The sequence below is a fragment of the Rhinopithecus roxellana genome, chromosome 14 (genome assembly GCF_007565055.1).
Source record: "Rhinopithecus roxellana isolate Shanxi Qingling chromosome 14, ASM756505v1, whole genome shotgun sequence".
Classification (NCBI taxonomy): Eukaryota; Metazoa; Chordata; class Mammalia; order Primates; family Cercopithecidae; genus Rhinopithecus; species Rhinopithecus roxellana.
The window spans coordinates 52,073,742-52,091,412 of record NC_044562.1 but is presented as its reverse complement, the minus strand read 5'-3'; the positions used below and the strand labels follow the sequence as shown (position 1 = coordinate 52,091,412).

At 36.4% G+C, this 17,671-nt stretch overlaps 1 protein-coding gene across 5 annotated transcripts in view; it reads right to left on the bottom strand.

Annotated features, from left to right (window-relative positions):
* The window catches only part of PDE1A (phosphodiesterase 1A), a 601,081-nt gene that overhangs the window by 68,576 nt on the left and 514,834 nt on the right, over window positions 1-17,671 (bottom strand). For all 5 annotated transcript variants that reach the window (XM_030916641.1, XM_030916639.1, XM_030916640.1 and 2 more), the window contains 3 exons: window positions 5,946-6,071; window positions 1,977-2,078; window positions 1,740-1,860 (listed from right to left, as the gene is read on the bottom strand). In XM_030916641.1, the coding sequence (XP_030772501.1) occupies window positions 1,740-1,860; window positions 1,977-2,078; window positions 5,946-6,071 (349 nt within the window). The remainder of the gene's footprint in view (window positions 1-1,739; window positions 1,861-1,976; window positions 2,079-5,945; window positions 6,072-17,671) is intronic.

The following is a 17,671-nucleotide window of genomic DNA, read 5'->3' as shown; positions in this document are numbered from 1 at the left end:
TATTCAGAAAGATCTCTAAGGTCTCTATACAATTATTTTCTGGTTGATTGGTTGAGTATATTATTATAATTTTTAATGTACCATAATAAGCAGTTGACCTTTAGAATTTGGTAGGTTTTTACACTTAGTGTATTTTTTTAGCACAAAGTAAATTATTAAAACATTTTTCCAATACTATTTTTAGGATCAAAATATTTGAATTTAGAAGATGCTACTCAGTAACTTTCTCTAGGAATATGAATTGCAATGTAAAAATGAAACCACACATTATATCCATCAACAATGGGAGACAGAAACCTGAGTCATCCAAACATAGTAATCTATTTGGTGTTTATATCTTCAGGACAGCTATAAAATCAATGAACAAACATTCAAAACAAAGAACAATACTGAGAAATGAAATAATCTGAAAATACAGAAATGAAAGAACTTCTCTAAATGGGACTGTGATAAAATTTTTAAAAAATGTATCTGATATTCATTCCCAGTTCCTGGCACGGAGCTTCAAAAACCTGTGGAATTTCCTGAGTGATGGGAGAGTCTATGCATATGAGGCAACTCTTGGCCTATCCCCTAGATAGTTTCAGGATAGGGCCTGTTCACCAGAAACCAACCACATGACTAGAAAGTTGGAACTTTAAGCTAGTCAGGGGATATCTGGGAAGGAAGCGAGGCTGGAGATTGAGTTCAATCACATGTCCAGTGGTTTAATCAACCATGCATATGTAATAAAACTCTGAAAAATACTCTGGACAGGAAAGCTCAGTAGCACCTCCTGGTTGGTGAAAACATGGACAAGGCAGGATGGTGGCACTGGCTAACTCCATTGGAGATAGCAAGGAAGCTCTGCATCCAAGACCCTCCCAGATCTTTTCTTATGGGCCTTTTCATTTGGCTTTTCCTGGATTGTATTCTTTATAATAAAATTGTAATTGTAAGGATAGCACTTTCAAAGTTTTGTGAGTCATTCTAGCAAGTTATTGAACCTAGAGAGGGTTGTGGGAACCGCTGAACTTGTACCTGGCTGGTCAGAAGTGCCGGTGTCCCACAACCCCATTTACAGCTGGCATGTGAAGTGGAGCCAATCTTGTGGAAGACTGAGCCCTTAATTTGTGCAATTTGATGCTAACTCTGAGTGGTTAGCATCACATTTGTATTGTAGTACTCCAGCTTGGATTGTGGGGGTTGCAAAACAGGCACGTGTATAAAGAAAAGATGTGTACTTATGGCAGAGAACACCAGTCACAATCCTTATCCAGGCTTGTTTCTGACGTAACATTAGATTTTTGTTGCTGTTATTGTTGCCTATTTCAGTTAGGCATGTGTCCACCCAGCTAAAGCAATATTTCTCGGCCTCCATTAAAATTCTGGCCAACAAGATTTATGCAGAACTGTTATACATCCTCATCTACTCTTTTTATTATGAAAGCTATTTGCTGTCTCTGCTGTGGCACTTACGTCTTAACAGCAGATAACAATTCTTAGCTGTTTTTGTTTTTCTTTCCTGAGAGTAGCATCTGAGATCCAAAATTTGAATCTCTTTAAAACATGTATCACACTACATAGACTTAATACATTTTTTCTGAAAGATTAATACATTTTGTTGAAACCCCCAAGAATGTGTGGTGGCCAATTGATAACAGTAAGTCACAAGCCCTGGATTCCATACAGAAAAGGTGTACACTAATATGCACAGTCACTATTTCCAAAAACATTTGCACAGAGTGTGAAAGAGGCACCTGCAGGAAAAACTCCTCCATTAGGGCCATGGTCCACCGATAGTGCAGCTTCCAGGATTTGGCTGGGTGGCTGATGTCTGCTGCATGGAGAATCAGGGACATGGTTTTGGCTCTGTCAATCCTGTCAAACCAAGGACATGCTTATATTATTCAAAACAAAGGAACCAATTACAGTCTTTCCTGAGGCCAAGCCCCTGGAATTTTAACATGACAAACAAACAAACAAACAAAACCTACCCTTCAGGCTGCTGCAAATTGCTTCTTATATTTTTAATTTGCTGGAAGTGACCTGACATGTCTGTAGATAAAACCATTTCAATCACTAGGTTCCGAAGGTCCCTGTAGAGTCACCAAAAGGAGAAAGGTTCATTCAGTCCTTTATTGGAACATTTCTATAAATAATCACTCACCATGTTTTATTGTTCTTAATGGATATGAACAGAAAAGATGCTACCTTTTAAATGTGCAAGTCCACACACAAGTTTGACATTATTTTACCTTTTAACTGTCATGGATCTAAGAAGTTGCCAGCAGCGTGAATGGCAATGATGTTCACACCTCCCTGAAGAGCTAGTGCTTTCTCTTCTCACTTCCACAACTCTTCTGCAGTCATAATTCCTAAATATTATTATTTTTAATCTGAAAGGAACTTTAGCCATTTTAAAGAAAAACTATTCCAAATACAGTATTATATAGTATTTCAATGCTTTGGGGGGAAAAAAGTAGTCCAGTGGGGCCTGAGACTATTCTAAATCCACATGGTCAACCAAACTAAAAGGTTTGATGTCTCGGAAAAGAGATAGGGATAAAAAGGGCATGAGTTTTCAAGACCCTCTCTGATCCTTCTTCATTTTGCATTTTTAAACAAAACTACTAATATTAATAAAACCAGTGCTATTCATTCAATATTTATTCAGCAAGGCACTGAACTGTAAGGATTAAATGTCTTCATATAATACATATGGATATTAGAATACTTCAGCAACTAGTTGCTTTGTATGTACATAAAGACATTTAATCCTCCTAACAATCCCTGAGGAAGCATTAATATTTCCCAGCAGAGGAGACTGAGTCACCCAATCACACAGCTAGTACATGGCTCATATAAGATTCAACCCAAAAGTTCCCACTTCCAAAGCAGACACGTGGACCACTCCACTGTGCCAAGCTCCCATCATAAGAACCCCAGAGAAACCAAGATGCTAAAGTGAGTAGTGATTGTCTAAGCTTTTGGGATCTGACCCTACATAACGTAGACAGAGCCATTGGTATTACTGACTATTGTAACCAAGACACTGTAAATATAATAACCATGTCACACAGCCTCACACTTAGTAGAAAATAAGGCACCCCAGCAAAGGCTTGCGTGTTCCACAATTCCTTGCTTGCTCTATACAGATAAGTTAAAAAAATAACTTGTACTGGAAAATATATTTCATTTTCATTGTGTGGTGTGGCCAGTAGGATAAGCTGAACCAAAAATGTGAAGGAAACTTGAATTATGATCTTGCACAAAGATATTTTACTTAAAGATGATATAATCTATTCGATGATTTGTTTTAAAAAACTACATACTGATGGTTCTTGCTGAAAATCATGAGCACTCAACATTTCTATTGAATTTTTAGATGGAAGCCGTAAGAATCAATACTCTGCTTACTGTTTATGATAATGGATAGCTTGCTTACTTTTATTCAAGTAGTAAGGGAAAGGACGCTATTAATAAAATTATTCTCAATTACATTTTTTTCTCTGAATATATGACAAGACCCATATTTGAAAAGCAACTGAATAAAAACATTTATGTTAACTAAGGAAAATGAGACTAGAGTTTAAGGAAATAAATAGCATCTAATAAATGTATTGTGCTTTGCATATAAATGATCAATAAATGCCAGATGTTATCAATAATCAACTAATTATATGTCACTAAATTAGGCAAAATAAGAAAACGTTACTTAATTTATAAAATTTTCTTGTTAAAACTTTTAAATTAATGCATTTATTTTTACTAAAAGTACTTTAAGAAATAAACAGATATGTAAACAGAAAACATGAGTCTTTAAGAAGATATTCATATTTTGATTCTTAGTAAAATATTATTAAAGGTATAGTATCAAATATGTATTTTATAGATTTTTAGAAAGTATTGAATCTATTAAATTCTAAAATGTATATACTATGTACACTATTTATCAAAACAATTCTTTAAAAACATTCCATTAAAATTACTCTGAAGTTACCAAACAGAAACTTAGACAATCACAGCAGTAAATTATTAGAATACAATAGTTAGAACGGTAAATACCAAAATATAATAGGAAATAAAATTGCACTGAAATAGCAACAAGTCAACTTTGAGGAAAAAAGATTTATTTGTTCGAATAGCAACAAAAATCAATATTATAAAAATTATCTATGGGAATGGTAATCACTGATTAAGAAAATAAACTAATACCCTAGATGTAAATAATCTCTTAGGCTTTAGGAAATATCTCAGAACTTGTCTGCTTGTTCCTACCTTTGACCATCTAATCGCTACGTAGCCCAACAGTGGTCTCTTTAAAATTCTTTTACAGTTAGATCCTGGCATTTCTAGACTGTAAATCCTCTTGGGCTACTATTTCCTACAGAATACAGTTAACCCTTGAACAGCATAAGTTTGAACTGTGTGGGCCAACTTATGTACATATTTTTTCCCCTCCGTCACACCTGAGAAGCAAAACCAGTCCCTTCTCTTCCATTCTCCTCTTTAGCCCACGCAGCATAAAGACAGAGGATGAAGGCCTTTTTGATGACCCACTTCCACTTAATAAATAGCAAATGTATTTTCTCCTCTTTATGATTTTCCTAATAACATTTTCTTCTCTCTAGTTATTTTATTTTAATAATATTGTATGTAATACACATAACATACAAATTATGTATTTATCAACTTTTATATTATTGGTAAGGCTTCCTATCCAGAGTGAGCTATTAGTAGTTAAGTTTTCGAAATGTCAAAAGGTATACATGGGTTTTTAGCTGAATGGGGGTACCCCTAACCCCTGTGTTGTTCAAGGGTCTACTGTAAAATGAAAGGACTGAACTGTGTCTCCAAGAGAAAGTTCCACCTTCCCTCTATCTGACAGCATTTTCTAGAGCTGGAAAAATGAGCCCATATTTCTAGAAATGGCCTTGAAGAACCAGGAAATTTTGAAAATTTGAAAAAGTACTCATAGGAGATTTAGGCTGATTTTAAACTCTGATTTTTATCTTTTACGTTTTTAAATATTTTTATTGTCACTTTCCTTTTCGATATTTCTTTTTACCTTGATTTAAAAACCAAAAATGAAAGCAAAAGGCTTTGATATTTACATTCAAGTAGAAACCTTTTCTAGTCAATTAAATGACTTTTAATACGATTTTTGTTAAAGATAAATATAGGTCTTTTTCTTTTCTTATTATAAGTGAGTCCCATAGAATATTAGGGACATAGGCTAAGAAGATTATATGATTAATGAAGTTCGTATTCAATTGATTGTCCTTTACTTTTATTTGTGAAGTCCAGCAACCCTATTGTCAATTGAAGGACATGATAATGACCAAAGGATCAAGAAAAAGAGAAGAAAGGTTATACAGAAGGATAGGGGTACATCTCATATTTCCCTACATAGCAATAAGTATCAACATACCACGTAATTTTTTTCAAGCAAACAGATGCTTTGGAGAAACATGTAAGATTTGCTCTGCACTTGGGTCATTTTAGTGTATTGGAATTTTTTCCCATATGTTTAATTTTTTGTTTTTAAAAAACCCTTAACTCCACATCTTTTAAAAAATAATATATGAAAGAATGAATATAATGCCAAAATGTTGAATTTATGTAACACCACTATAAAGATACCCCATACTGATAAACATTGAGCAGAGCTCCATTCCAGAGAGTGTATAATTATGTATGTAAAAGTATTTGTTGTGTTGTGTGTGGTCTTATTCAGACATACAGATGTTGAGTTGACCTGGAAATACTTCAGCTCCCTTTAACAGAGTCTGGCTCTGAACAAAGTCTCTAAGTACTAATCCTTCTCAGAGTCATCCAGTCAACAGTAATTAAGTTTGTAATATGGGGAATGCATCAACTTTCATCTTTTTTCTTGACTTTAAATCACATAATTTATTCCTTTCCTGAAATTAAATTTCCCCTAGGTTTTCTCTGAAACTCACCTCCAGTCATCTTTGGATAAATTTACCAAGATATTCATTTCTTCTTCTTGCATAAGTCGATAAGCTGCACTCACATGGTGATTCTCAAGGACAGAGCGATCATTATACAAAATGGCAACATCTGACCTAAGAATTAAAAACAAAATGCCCAACAGAGGATTTCTTTAGACATCATGAATGTCTAATAAGACTTACTCAAGTATCAGGTCATCTGACCAGTAAACATCCTATAATTGAACAGTGAGAATTATGGAAGGACTTAGTTTCTTTTATTTTTTACTGTATGATATTTTAAAATTTTATATAAACTTTATTTATTAGAGAAGTTTAAGGCTCACAGCAAAATTGAAGATGGTACAAAATTTCCCATATACTTTCTTCCACACATGCATAACCTCCCCCATTGTCAACATCCCCATCAAGAGTGGCATTTTGGTTACAATTGATGAACCTATACACACACATCATTATCATCCAATGTCCACAGTTTAGATTAGGGTTCACTCATGGTGGTATACATTCTATGAGTTTAGATAAGTGAATAATGACATATATCTACTATTATAGTACCATACAGAGTAGTTTCTCTGCCCAAAAATCCCTCTGAGCTCCACCTCTTTGTCCCTTTCTCTCCCCTAACCCTGGCAACCACTTATTTTTTTCACTGCCTCCATAGCTTTGCCTTCTTCAAAATGTTATGTAGATGGAATCATATAGTATGTTGCTGATATGGTTTGGCTCTGTGTCCCTACCCAAATCTTATGTTGAATTGTAATCTCCAGTGTTAGGGGAGGGAGGTGATTGGATCTTGGGGGCAGACTTCCCCCATTCTGTTCTTGTGATAGTGAGTGAGTTCTCATGAGATGTGGTTGTTTAAAAAGTGTGTAGCACTTTCTTCTTTGCACTCTCTCCTGCCACCATGTGAAGATGTGCTTACTTCCTCTTTACCCTTCCATGATTGGGTGATTGTAAGTTTCCTGAGGACTCCCAGCCATGGCTCCTGGATGGCCTGTGGAACTGTGGAACCTCTTTTCTTTATATGTTACTGAGTCTCAGGTAGTTCTTTATAGCAGTGTGAGAATGGACTAATACAGAAAATTGGCACTGAGCATGGGGTATTGCTATAAAGATACCTAAAAATGTGGAAGCAACTTTGGAACTGGGTAATGAGCAGAGGTAGGAACAGTTTGGAGGGCTCAGAAAAACAGGAAGATATGGGAAAGTTTGGAAATTCACAGAGACTTGTTGAATGGTTGTGACCAAAATACTGATAGTGATATAGACAGTGAAGTCTAGGTTGAGGAGGTCTTAGACAGAGATAAGGACGTCTTAGATAGAGATGAGGAACTTATTTGGAACTAGAGTAAAAGTCACTCCTGCTATGTTTAGCAAAAAGACTGATGGCATTGTGCCCCTGCTGTAGAAATCTGTGGAATTTTGAACTTGAGAGAGATGATTTAGGGTATCTGGTGAACGCAATGTCCAAGCAGCAAAGGTTCAAGATGTGGCTTGGCTGTTTCTAAAAGTCTATGCTCATTTGCATGAAGAAAGAAATGACCTGAAACTGGAACTTATATTTAAAAGAGAAGCAGAGCATAAAAGTTTAAAATATTTGCAGCCTCATCATGTGGTAGAAAAGAAAAACCCATTTTCTGGGGAGGAATTCAAGGCTGCAAAACTTTGTATATATAAAGAGAAACATAATGTTAATAGCCCAGACAATGGGAAAAATGCCTCCAGGGCATTTCAGAGACCTTCATGGCAGCCCCTCCCATCACAAGCCTGAAGGCCTAGGAGGGAAAAATGGATTCATGGGCCAGGCCTAGGGCGCCCACTGCTCTGTGCCTGCATCCTGGACATTGTGCCCTGCATCCCAGCTGCTCCAGCTCCAGTCGTGGCTGAAAGAGGACAAGGTACAGCTCAGGCCATTGCTTCAGAGGGTGAAAGCCCCAAGCCTTGGTGGCTTCTACATGGTATTGAGCCTGTAGGTTTGCAGACAACAGTAATTGAGGCTTGGGAGCCTTTGCCTAGGCTTCAGAGGATGTATGGAAATGCCTGAATGTCCAGGAAGAAGTCTGCTGCAGGGGCAGAAGCCTCATGGAGAACCTCTAGTAGGGCAGTGTGGAGGGGAAATGTGGGGTTGGAGCCCCCATAGAAAGTCCCCACTGGGGCACTGCCTAGTGGAGCTGTGAGAAGAGAGTTACTGTATTAGTCCATTTTCACAATGCTATAAAGATAGTACCTGAGACTGGATAATTTATAAAGGAAAGAGGTTTAATTGACTCACAGTTCTGCATGGTTCCGAGGGCCTCAGGAAACCTACAATCATGATGGAAGGCAAAGGGGAAGCAAGACACATCTTAAATGGCAGCAGGAGAGTGCAGGGGAAAAACAGCCACGTTTAAACCATCAGATCTCATGAGAACTCCCTCGCTATCATGAGAACAGCATGGGAGAAGCTGTCCCCATGAGCCAGTTAACTCCCAACAGGTCCCTCCCTCAACACGTGGAGATTACAATCTAAGATGAGATTTGGTGGGGACACAGAGCCAAACCATATCAGTCACTGCCTTTCAGACCCCAGAATGGTAAATCCACCGAAAGCTTGCACTGTGCACCTGGAAAAGGCACAGGCACTTGACACCAGTCAGTGAAAGCAGCCATGGGGGCTGTACCCTGCAGAGCCACAGGGGTGAAGTGCTCAAGGCTGTAGGAGCACACCCTTGCATCAGCATACCCTGGATATGAGACATGGAGTCAAAAAGATTATTTGGGGGCTTTAAGATTAACTAACTGCCCTGCTGGGTTTGGGCCGATTTCCCTTTGTTTGGGCCAATTTCTCCCTTTTGGAATAGGAGCATTACCCAGTACCTGTAACCCCATTGTATCTTGGAAGTAACTAACTTGTTTTTGATTTTACAGGCTCATAGGCAAAAGGGACTTGCCTTGTCTCACATGAGACTTTGGAGTTGGACTTTTGAGTTAATGCTGGAGTGAGTTAAGATTTTGGGGGACTGTTGGGAAGGCATGATTGGTTTTTTGAAATATAAGAAGGACATGCGATTCAGGAGGGGCCAGAAGTGGAATAATGTATTACTCCATTTTCACACTGCTGATAAAGACATACCCGAGACTGGGCAATTTACAAAAGAAAGAGGTTTAATGGACTTACAGTTCCACATGGCTGGGGAGAGGCCTCCCAATTACAGTGGAAGGTGAAAGGCAAGTCTCACGTGGTGGCAGCAAGAGATAGAATGAGAACTAAGTGAAACAGGTTTCCCCTTATCAAACCATTAGATCTTGTGAGACTTATTAACTAACATGAGAACAGTATGGGGGAAACCGCCCCCATGATTCAATTATCTCTCACTGGGTCTCTCCCACAACACAGGGGAATTATGGGATTACAATTCAACGTGAGATTTGGATGAGAGACACAGAGCCAAACCATATTATGAGCCAAAGGTTGATTACAACTCAACATGAGATTTGGGTGGGGGACACAGAGCTAAGCATATTATTTGATATGGTTTAGATCTGTGTCCCCTGCCCAAATCTCATATTGAATTGTAATCCCCAGTATCGGTAGAGGGATCTGGTAGGAGGTGATTGGATCATGGGGTAGGTATCCCCCTTGGTGTTCTCATGATAGTGAGTGAGTGCTCATGAGATCTGGTTGCTGAAAAATGTGCACTTCCCCCTTCACTCCCTCTCCTGCCACCACGTGAAAACATGCTTGCTTCCCGTTCACCCTTCTGCCATGATTGTAAGTTTACTGAGGCCTCCCAGCCTCCCCAGCCATGTCTTCTGCGTGGGATGTGGGACTGTGAGTCAATTGAACCTCTTTCCTTTACAAGTTATCCATTCTCTGCTAGCTTTTTATAGCAATGTGAGAACAAACTAATACAATTGCCTTCTCAAACTGGTTCCTTTCACTTAGTAATATGCATTAATGTTTCCTTCATGCCTTTTCACCGATTGATAGCTAATTTCCTTGCAGCACTAAAGTTTTCTTATCTGCATATACCACAGTTTATTTATCCAGTCACCTACTGAAGGACATCTTGCTTGCTTCCAAGTTTTGGCAATTATGAATAAAGCTGCTATAATTATCTGTGCCATAAGTTTTTGTGTGAATGTATTTGCAATTGTTTTGAGCAAATACCAAGGAGTGCAATTCATGGATCATATGGTAAGAGTAGTTTCAATTTTGTAATAAATTGGTAAACTGTCTTCAGAAGTGGCTATACCAGTTTTCATGCCTACCAGCAATGAATGAGAGTTCCTGCTGCTTCATTCTCCCCAGCTTTTGGTGGTGGTAGTGTTCTGGATTTTGGCCATTGTAATAGACGTGTATTGCCTGTTGATCTATTTGGCATCTCACTGTTTCAATTTGGATTTCTCTGATGAATGATATGGAATATATTTTCATATGCCTAATTGCCATTTGTATATCTTCCTAGCTAAAGTGTCTGGTAAAGTTTTTGGCTCATTTTTAAATTAGGTTGTTACTTTTCCTTATTGTTGAGTTTTAAGCATTCTTTGTGTATTTTGCGTAACAGTGTGTTATCAGATGTTCTTTGCAAATATTTTCTTCCAGTTTGTGGCTTGTCTTTTTAGTCTCTTGATAGTGTGTTTGGTAGAGCATAAATTTTTAATTTTAATGAAATCCAACTTATCAATTTATTCTTTCATATATTGTGCCTTTGATATTATATTTTAAAAGTCATCACCAAATCTAAGGTCATCTAGATTTTTCTCCTATGTAATCTTCTAGGAATTTTATAGATTTTTGTTTTAAATTTAGGTCTGTGATCCATTTTGAGTTTATTTTGTAAAGGGTATCAGGCCTGTGTCTTAGTGTGTTTTATGCTGATGTGACAGAACACCTGAGGCTGGGTAATTTATTTAAAAAAAAAGAAATTTATTTCTCACAATTCTTAATTGGAAAGTCGAAGATCAACATGCCTTTGTCTTAGGAGGGCTTTCTTGCTGTATCACCAAATAGTGTAAAGCATCACATAGTAGAAAGGCAGAGAGTGCAAGAGAGCAAACCCTCTCTGGCAAGTCCCATTTTATAATGGCATTAATTTATTTACGAGGACAGAACACTCATGACCTCAATACCTTCCGTTAGGCCCCACCTCCCAACCCTGTCACACTGGGGGTTATGTTTGCAACATGTGAATTCTGGGGAACACATTCAAACCATAGCAGTCTGTGTCTAGATTCTTCTTTTCTTTTTGCTTTTGCATGTAGATGTCCATTCGTTTTAGCACCATTTGTTGAAAAGATTATATTGATTTTATTCCTTTGTCAAAGATCAGTTGACTATATTTTTTGTAGGTTCATTACTGGGCTTTCTATTCTGTTTTCATTGATCTATTTGTCTGTCCTTTTACCAATGCTACACTGTCTTGATTACTGTGGTTTTGTAGCAAGTCTTAAAGTTAGGTAGTGTCAGTCCTCCAACTTTGTGCGTCTCCTTTAAAACTGTGCTAGCTATTATGAGTCTTTTGCCTCTTCATACAAACTTTAGAATCACTTTGTCAGAATCACAAAATAACTTGCTGGTATTTTCATTGGGATTGCATTAAATCTATAGGTGAAGTTGGGAAGAACTGACATCCTGACAATTTTGAGTCTATCCATGAACATGAAATATCTGTCCCTGTATTATTTATTTCATCAAAGTTTTACAGTTTTTCTTATAAAGGTCTTGTATATGTTTTGTTCCATTTATACCTAAATATTGAATTTTGGGTGGTGCTAATGCAAATGGTATTTGTGTTTTCAATTTCAAATTACATTTGTTTATTGCTGGCATATAGGAAAGCCATTGAGTTTTGTGTATTAACCTTGTATTTTGCAACCCTGCTATAATCACTTATTAGTTTCAGGAGTTTTTTGGTCAATTCTTTCAGATTTTCTACATGGACAATCATATTATCTGCAAACAAAAATAATTTTATTTCTCTCTTCCCAAGATGCATGCCTTTTAATTCCTTTTCTAGTTGTATTGCATTAGCTAGGACTTCCAGTATGATACAAAAATTAGTTGTGAGAGAGGACATCTTGTCTAGTTCACAATCTTACTGGGAAAGCTTCAAATTTTCACCATTAAGTATGATGCTAGTTGTAGGTTTTTAATAAATTCCTTTCTTCTAATTAATTATTTACTTTTTAATTGACAATTAAAATTATATATATATAATTATCATGTACGAGATGATGTCTTGAAACATGTATATCTATCTATCTATCTATATATACACACACACACATAGTGGAATGGCTAACTCAGGCTAATTAACATATGTACTACTTCACAACTTACCATTTTTTGAGGTGAGAACACTTAAAATCTACTCTTGGCAATCTTTTAGAATACAACACATTGTTATTAACTCTAGTTGACACATTGTACAATAGATCTCTTGAATTTATTTCTCCCATCTAACTGAAATTATGTATCCTTTGGCCAACAACTTCCTAACTTTTATCTCCACCCCAGTCCCTCTTAACCACAATTCTACTCTAGTATAGATATTCTTTATCAAGTTAAGGAAGGTCCTCTCTATTCCTAGTTAGAGTTTATATCATAAATGTGGGTTGGAGTGTTCTGTAAAATGCCTTTTCTGCATTTATTGATAAGATCACATGATTTTTTTTTTCTGTACCCTGTTGATGTGATAGATTATATTAATTGAATTACGAATGTTGAGCCAGACCTGCATACCTGGGATAAACCCCACTTAGTTTTGGTGCTTAGTTTTCTTTTAATTATCATTATTAGAGTTTAAATGTGCTTATGCCTTTTCCTTCTGATTTGTAATCCAGACACCTGCAAAATACTCTAGCTATGTCAAAGAGAATAAAATTGCCTAACATCTTATTCAATCAGTGAATGAACAAACCCCTTTGTACCCATTCAAGAGTGTTGATACCATCCCTCTTCCTTTAAACTAAAATTACTTTGGGTAGCAGGAAGGGGATGAAGAAAATCATTTGATCTATTTATGATTCTAGTTTTTTACTCTCTTATAATGTTGTGATTAAATTTTAATGTTATAGATCCTTTTGCTTTAAAATTAAGATGGAAAAATCATTTTTAAAGAACACTTAAAATGTACGCTTCATCACTCATTTAAAAGGAACATTTTATTTTTTAAAATGATGAATACATCAAGGAAAGGCTTTTATTTCTCACCTGTCTGTATTTTAATATAATTTGATTATCAAACAAATTGGTATACTTCAAGTTGCATTGATGAATTCGGTGTTCTAACTCTAAGTCTGAAATATTTCAAGCATTCTCAGATCTGTATAATGGAACCTAGGCTTCTCCTTCCTCTATCTCCTAGGTTGCCAGATCATTATGCAAGTGTGGAATGGAAGCAAAATCACTATGTTCAATCTCTTAAAATGGTGAACTCATTCATATAAGTTGGCAAGTTGAAAGCTGGCAACCAATAGAGCAAAAAAGAAAGTCAAGTTAAAACTTGTAGCAAGTTTGCTACCACTTACCCAACACCAAGGCTTCTCTCACTCTCCTATCTCCTGGTAGATACTTAGACTTAAAACTGCCTCACTCAGACTTACTGTTTCAGGCTTTTCAGTGGGTAAAGTCCTAGTTATAACCTAGCACTGGCCCTGCCACTGAATATTTATGATAGAGTAGACAAGGACAAAATAAAACACGAAAGTTCCTACTAAAACACCACCACTACCACACATGGGTAGCTATGTGAGACGATGCATATATTAATTTGCTTCTGTATACTAATAATTTTACTATCTATCTCTATTTTATAATATGTTATATACCATAAATGTGCACAATAAAAATTATTTAAAAACAACAAAGAAAACAAAAACTAAAGAAATCTGACATTTTATACAAGCAGCCTGTTTAAAATCTGTGTCTGATAGTCTGCCAGATAAACCAAGCTTTATTATTCATCCAACATATGATAAATGACCTACCAGGCACTGTTACTTTCTTTTTTGTTTCTAGCACTATCATAAAGGTGAAATAACATATGTCTTTAATAGCACATATTTCTAAAATAGATTTCCATTTAACAATCTTAGTTAAGGCCTAAAAAGGACTTAATCAATAATCATACCTCAGTATACAGAAATGTGAACTTTGTAGTAAAGCATATGTATAATCCTCATTGAAGAGATAATCAACTAGATGTTTCCCAAGCAAAACACTGTGTGCATTTCTAGAAGTTTGCTGAGATCATGGGGAAAGCTGTGATTTTCCAGTAACATTTGCACTATATGGCACCAAATCTAGCCATAGCAGATTTGTCAGGGTTAATACATGATATGGCTCCAAGTATCACCATTTACTTGTTCAGAGACAAGCTAAAATGTGTTTTTGAACCAGATTTAATTGTAGCAAAGTGTGCATGATTTTGTCTCATAAAGCTAACAAGGATGCTGAGAATGCGGCATGGTCTAATGCTTGAGATGGTCTTTGACTGCTAAGAAAAGAACAGACTCTGAGCAACATCCAGTATCCATGGTAACATGTAGCCTGGCAATTTCTTTTCACAAAGAGGAAATTATTTCCATTTATTTACACTTTCAAGGATTTCATGCATTATAATATCTGCATTGAACTCAAATCTAGCCTTGCCCTATGTTCCAAATCGCATTTTAGCCATTTTGTATTATGTAGTAAATTAGTTTCCAGATTGGAAAAAACACTCTCAATCCAAGTAACAATGAATAATATAAAATAAAATATAATTACTGATATAAATGACATATGACCTTATTTCTTCTTGGATGAAGGCAATATTGAGAGGTAAAAATCATGTTATATTGTTGCATTTTGGTCATTACAACATTTTGGTTCACGGAATTTTTAAGCTCATGTCAAATTCATTCATTAAATAGTTTGTTAGACAATTTTTTCCCATTTTTTACAGAGTTTTAAAATATAAATTGAAAAAGATATGATTCTTCTTTCTCCTTCTCTGCCCCCATCTACCCTTCCTTGTCCTCCTCTTCCTTGTCATCCCCCTCCTTTCCTCCACCTTCTCCTCCTCCCTCTCCACAGCCAAATGCATAAGTAAATCAGGACTCTTCATCCAGTCACAGATAAATAGTAAAAGGAGAAAGCTAGAGGATGATCTAACACTGCTGCTGGAAGAGGCCAGCCCACTGGCCTTTACTTTTCAAAGTTGAAAGGGCAACTGGTATTCACTGATAACAAATCACTTGCTTTCTTCTCAAACCCCTAGAACTGTTTTCCTGTACAAAGCCTAGCTCAGTGATGAGCGATCTTTAATTAAAATCCTCCACGTTGTGGATCCAGTGGATATAGAGACCCTTTGGTAAGCAAAATGATCTGCATAGTCCTGTTTTCCTTTGATATTACATACAAATAAAAGCAAAAATCTCCCTATACTCTGCAAATATGGGTAGAAAGATAACATTCCTGCTACATAACCAGACTCTGAAGTTTTCCTTTTCCCTTCAACCTGTGTCAATCTAGGGGACCCTGGGGTTTCCTCCATTCCAGGGACAGACAGAATGCCCTCCCCAACACTTCACTGTTTGAATTGTAACTCTTCCTGTGTCTCCATTAAAGGGCTACATGTGTAAGCCCACCCCATTTCAGGCTTTAACAGGTTAGAATTATCATGTGTCTATCTCTGGCCATGGGAGCACACTTGTATAAGAAATTGGATTGACAGTGAGTGTCCCTCTTCTCACTCCTCAATTCTGCCACTGCCATCACCTGACCAGGTGCATATAGACAGGTCACTTCACCTCTCGAGATCTTCATTTTCTATTTTTAGATGATGGAAATCAGACCAGATGATCTATACTGTGGATCTCACTCATCTTACGGTCCTTTAAGTTCTAAACTGTCTAATATTTTAATAAACTGTTTCTACATTCCCCACATCAAACAATAACTCCCACATCTGGAAAATCAGTTGTTAAATATATATATATTAAAAAACCAAATGAACTGACCACACAAGAGCCTGCACATGTATGCTTATATCAGTATTATTCATAAGTGCTCAAATTTGGAAACAACAAAGATTTGCTTTAATAGGTGAATACATAAACAAACTATGGTATGTCCATGCAATGGAATAGTATTCAGTGATAAGAAATAAGCTGTCAACCATGAAAAGACATGGAGGAACATTAAACACATTCTTCTAAATGAAATAACCCAGTCTGAAAGAACTGTATACTGTATTATTTCAGCTATATGACATTTTGGAAAAGGCAAAACTAAAGAGTCATTAAAGAGACTGGTGGTTGCCAGAGGTAAAGGGGCAGGAAGAGAGGAATGATAGATGAAGCACAGGAGACTTTCAGGGCAGTGAAACTATTGCCTGTGATACTGCAATGGTAGATACAGGACATTATACATTTGTCAAAACCCATAGAACCCATAATGCAAACAGTGAACCCTCATACAAACAATGGACCTTAGTTAATAACAAGTTATCGATATTGGTTAATCAATTGTAACAAATATCTCACACCAGTGTAAGATGTTAATAACAAGGAAACTTTAGGGTAGCAGGAGGAAGCATATGGAACTCATAGAACTCTGTACTTCCTGTTCAATTTCTCTGTGAATCTAAAACTGCTCTAAGAAACAAAGTCTATTAATTAGAAAAAAAATCAGATTTAATCTTTCCTCAACAAGAATGGAGATTTATGCAGTGGTTCAAGAGACACATCAGCTCTTAACATATATCTCCTTATTAAGCATCCTGACTAGTGAGACAGAAATTTCAGGATCCCACACATATAAAGTAAGTTGGATCCTGATGGGGCCTAGACCAAATCTTGCTTTTCAGATACTGACTTCTCTGCCTAACTAAAAAGAGTTTAGGGTAACTCTCTGTTATGGACTGAATTGTGTTTGCCCTAAAATTCGTATGTTGAAGCCCTAACCCTCAATATGTCTATATTTGGAGATAGGGCTATTAAGGGTGTAATTAAAGTTAATGAAGTAACAAGAGAGAGGCCTAAGTCCAATATGACTGGTGTTCATATAAGAAGAGGAAGAGACACTGGGGTGCATATACTCAGAGAAAAGACCATGTGAAAAACAGCAGGAAGGGTGTTGTCTGTAAGTCAAGATGAGCAACCTCAGAGGAAACCAAACCAGCTGACACTGTGATCCTGTACTCCCAGCATCCATAATTGTGAAAAAATAAATTCATGTTGTTTAAGCCACCCATTCTGTGGTATTTTGTTATGGCATCCCTAACAGACTAACATACTTTCACTCTGGTATTTTGATTTAAATAACTTCCATTGTAACCATCATTAAATAATTTCATTTTCTAGTTATTTTAAATTTAATACTTTATGCTGGCCTGAAAATTAGATTTAATTTTTGGATTTTATTTTCAGAAGTACAATTTTATTACTTTCAAATACATAATGACACGAAACCAGTACCTTAAGCATTATGTTGCAAGATTTGCATCAGTGAATAGATGTCTGACTTGTGTGGTAGTTCACAGTGTAAGTTCTGGGCAGGGACAGATTGCCTTAAACATTTTCATGTTCTTTAAATTGCTAGATATGCCACAAAATACTATACACAACATTCTTGAAAAATAGCAATTGATTGATTCAAGTGTTAGCAGCTTAAGAAATTTTGCTAAAAATTCATTAAACCTGTTCTTATTAGAATCTTTTTTATTTTTAAAAAATTCTCTTAA